The sequence below is a fragment of the Myotis lucifugus genome, unplaced genomic scaffold, assembly GCF_000147115.1.
Source record: "Myotis lucifugus unplaced genomic scaffold, Myoluc2.0 scaffold_101, whole genome shotgun sequence".
NCBI classification, from domain to species: Eukaryota; Metazoa; Chordata; class Mammalia; order Chiroptera; family Vespertilionidae; genus Myotis; species Myotis lucifugus.
The window spans coordinates 814,461-816,811 of NW_005871149.1; the positions used below are offsets into that span (position 1 = coordinate 814,461).

Consider the following 2,351-nt stretch of genomic DNA (forward strand, 5'->3'; position numbering starts at 1 on the left):
GCCGAGTGTGGAGGCTGAATCCGGGAACAATGAGGAATTATCTGTTAATTCTCGGCTCCTGCCACCTGCTCTACTCCTAACAGGCTCCTTTACCTGCCGTTTAGATGTAAATGCCCCCCCCCCCCTCATTCTTAAGTAAAATATTGATTTCTCTGCATCACAAGTCTGGGCCCTTGGACTCCTGTGTGGGTTTTGTTTTTGTTTTTTTTTCTCTGCAAGGCAAAAACAAAGCGCTTTGTTTCTGCGAATTTCCCCGGGAACTCTAGATGGGGAGTGACAGAGTTGCCATAAACACCAGCGGAGAGCGGTTCGTCCCCGTTTGTATTTTACATAAACACAAACCTGCCACCTGGGAACCTGCTAATGAGCCGGGAACAAGGGGCCTCTGCGCTCCGCCTCCCCCAGGTGCTGAGCTTTGCAGGCGGTGGTGGAAGGGAGGTGGTGGAACCCCTGGGCTCTTCAGGTGGGTTCTGGAGCACTGGGAGGCGAATGGGGACTCCACAGCCTCCACTCTTCTTGGAACCCTAACTCAACACCTCCCGCAGGAAGGCGGCCTGGATTGCCTAGTGTCGCCTGGGGCACGCCCGCTGAGTTCCTCCTACCTGCAGAGGGGTTCCAGCCCTCTCCTACTGCAGAGGTCAGGGCGGAAGCTGCGAGCCCGCGGCCATTGCCCACCGTACCCCTTCCCTAACGCAGTTCCCTCACCCACTGGTCCTTCAGCACCGTGGACAGAGCCAGGGGTGGTACAGTCGGAAAGCTCGTTTGGTTAGGCCGGGTGCTCGGGCCTCGCGGGCACTAGCTGCCTGCAGTCCTCAGTACACACGCGTCTGCCGCGGATGGTGCAGACCTGCGGGAACTGGGCTCCGAGAATCTCCTCCCGCCCAAACGTGAGTCACCACCAGAGCCACTTCCCATTAGTGTGTTAATGAGGAGGAAAGACCTTCCTCCCCCAGCCACCACCCGGGTACACACCAGCCCCGCGGCTTCCGGAGGCTCCAGCTAAAGTTTCCTCCCAGCTCTAGGAAGGCAAAGGGACCCGAGCCTGGAGCTCCGGGTGGGCTCCACATAGGAAGGGGCCCACTCGCCAACCAGACGAGGACGCTAGACTTCTGTGGCAGCCCCCCCCCCCCCCCGAAATCGCGGGCGCCGCCCTGGGGCGGCTCAGACATCTGCAGGGCTGAGCGAAGCTCCTCGGAGCCCCTCCGCCAACCTGCTCCTGGACCTCACGCCACAGTTCCCCTAGCGGAGTTCTGCCTGAAGTCTAGCCTCCATCCTCCCATTTAATTTTGGTCTTTCTGGCCCCAAGATGCTTAATTGCAACGTACATGACCTCCGTGGTGGTGAAGGGATGCGGGGAGGAGGGTCTAGTGGGAACCCAGCGCACTCTTGAAAGGCCCCCACCATCCCTATTCTCCAGAAACTTTCCCCTCCCGTTGCCATGGAGAGAGACGGCCGCTGCCTCCCGTCGCCATAGCAACATGCGGGTACCCGCGGACCGCAGGATTGCGGGCTCGGGAAGACTTTTTGCAGTTTGCATTGCCCCGCAGTCTGAGGGTTTTCTGCCTCCGAAGCTGGGACTTGGGGCAAGTCTAACTTTTCCCGTCAGGAACCTTGGCCAAGGCCCCCCAGACCCGCCGGTCGGCATTCTCTCTGTTACAGGTTTTTCTATTTCGTCACCACTGGTGTGGCATGGGGCCGTTCACCAGTGTTTCACAAACACGATCTTTATATCCCCAGGTGCTCGGGAAACACTGCTCATCGTTATACTCCCGGACAGAGAGGGAAACTGAGGCCCAGAGAGGCCCAAGGTCACCCCAGGCAGTGAATGCGGAGCCTGATCCCCGGCCTTCTCCGGGGCCCTTGCACCCCTCCAGGTGCCATCTGCTGGATCCCGCCGGGACTCAGGCGGCCCCCCAAGTGTAGAGGGGGGCGGCCGAGAGGCGCAGACGTGCCACCTGCCGCGGGATGGGCGCGGGATGCTACGTGATGGGGCGGAGACTCTGCGGGGAGTGATTAAAAGCCCCAGGGAGCTGCAGGGGCGCGCTGCCGGGAGGGGCTTCTTGGGGCCGCCTGCCCCACCCCCAGGCCCGGCCGGGCCGCGCGATCCCGCAGCTGCACCGAGGGCCTGGGTGTCCCGGGCATGAGCGGGGCGTGGGGGGTCGAGCGGGCTCGGTGCCAGGCGGCGCTCGCGGTCCTGGCCTCGCTGTGCCGGGCCCGGCCGCCCCCTGTCGGGCTGGACGTGCAGACTTGTCGGAGCTTCGAGCTACAGACCCCAGAGCGGAGTCCGAGCGCGGCCGACGCAGGTAACGCAAAACCCAAGGCCCCTCCTTTCCTGGATCGTCACCCTAACT

At 62.1% G+C, this 2,351-nt stretch overlaps 1 protein-coding gene across 1 annotated transcript in view; it reads left to right on the forward strand.

The window, feature by feature from the left end:
* The first annotated feature begins 2,140 nt into the window (after positions 1-2,140).
* Positions 2,141-2,351, forward strand: part of SYT6 (synaptotagmin 6) — a 46,920-nt gene continuing 46,709 nt past the window's right edge. Inside the window, exon 1 of the mRNA XM_023757021.1 lies at positions 2,141-2,303. Coding sequence (XP_023612789.1) covers positions 2,141-2,303 — 163 coding nt within the window. The remainder of the gene's footprint in view (positions 2,304-2,351) is intronic.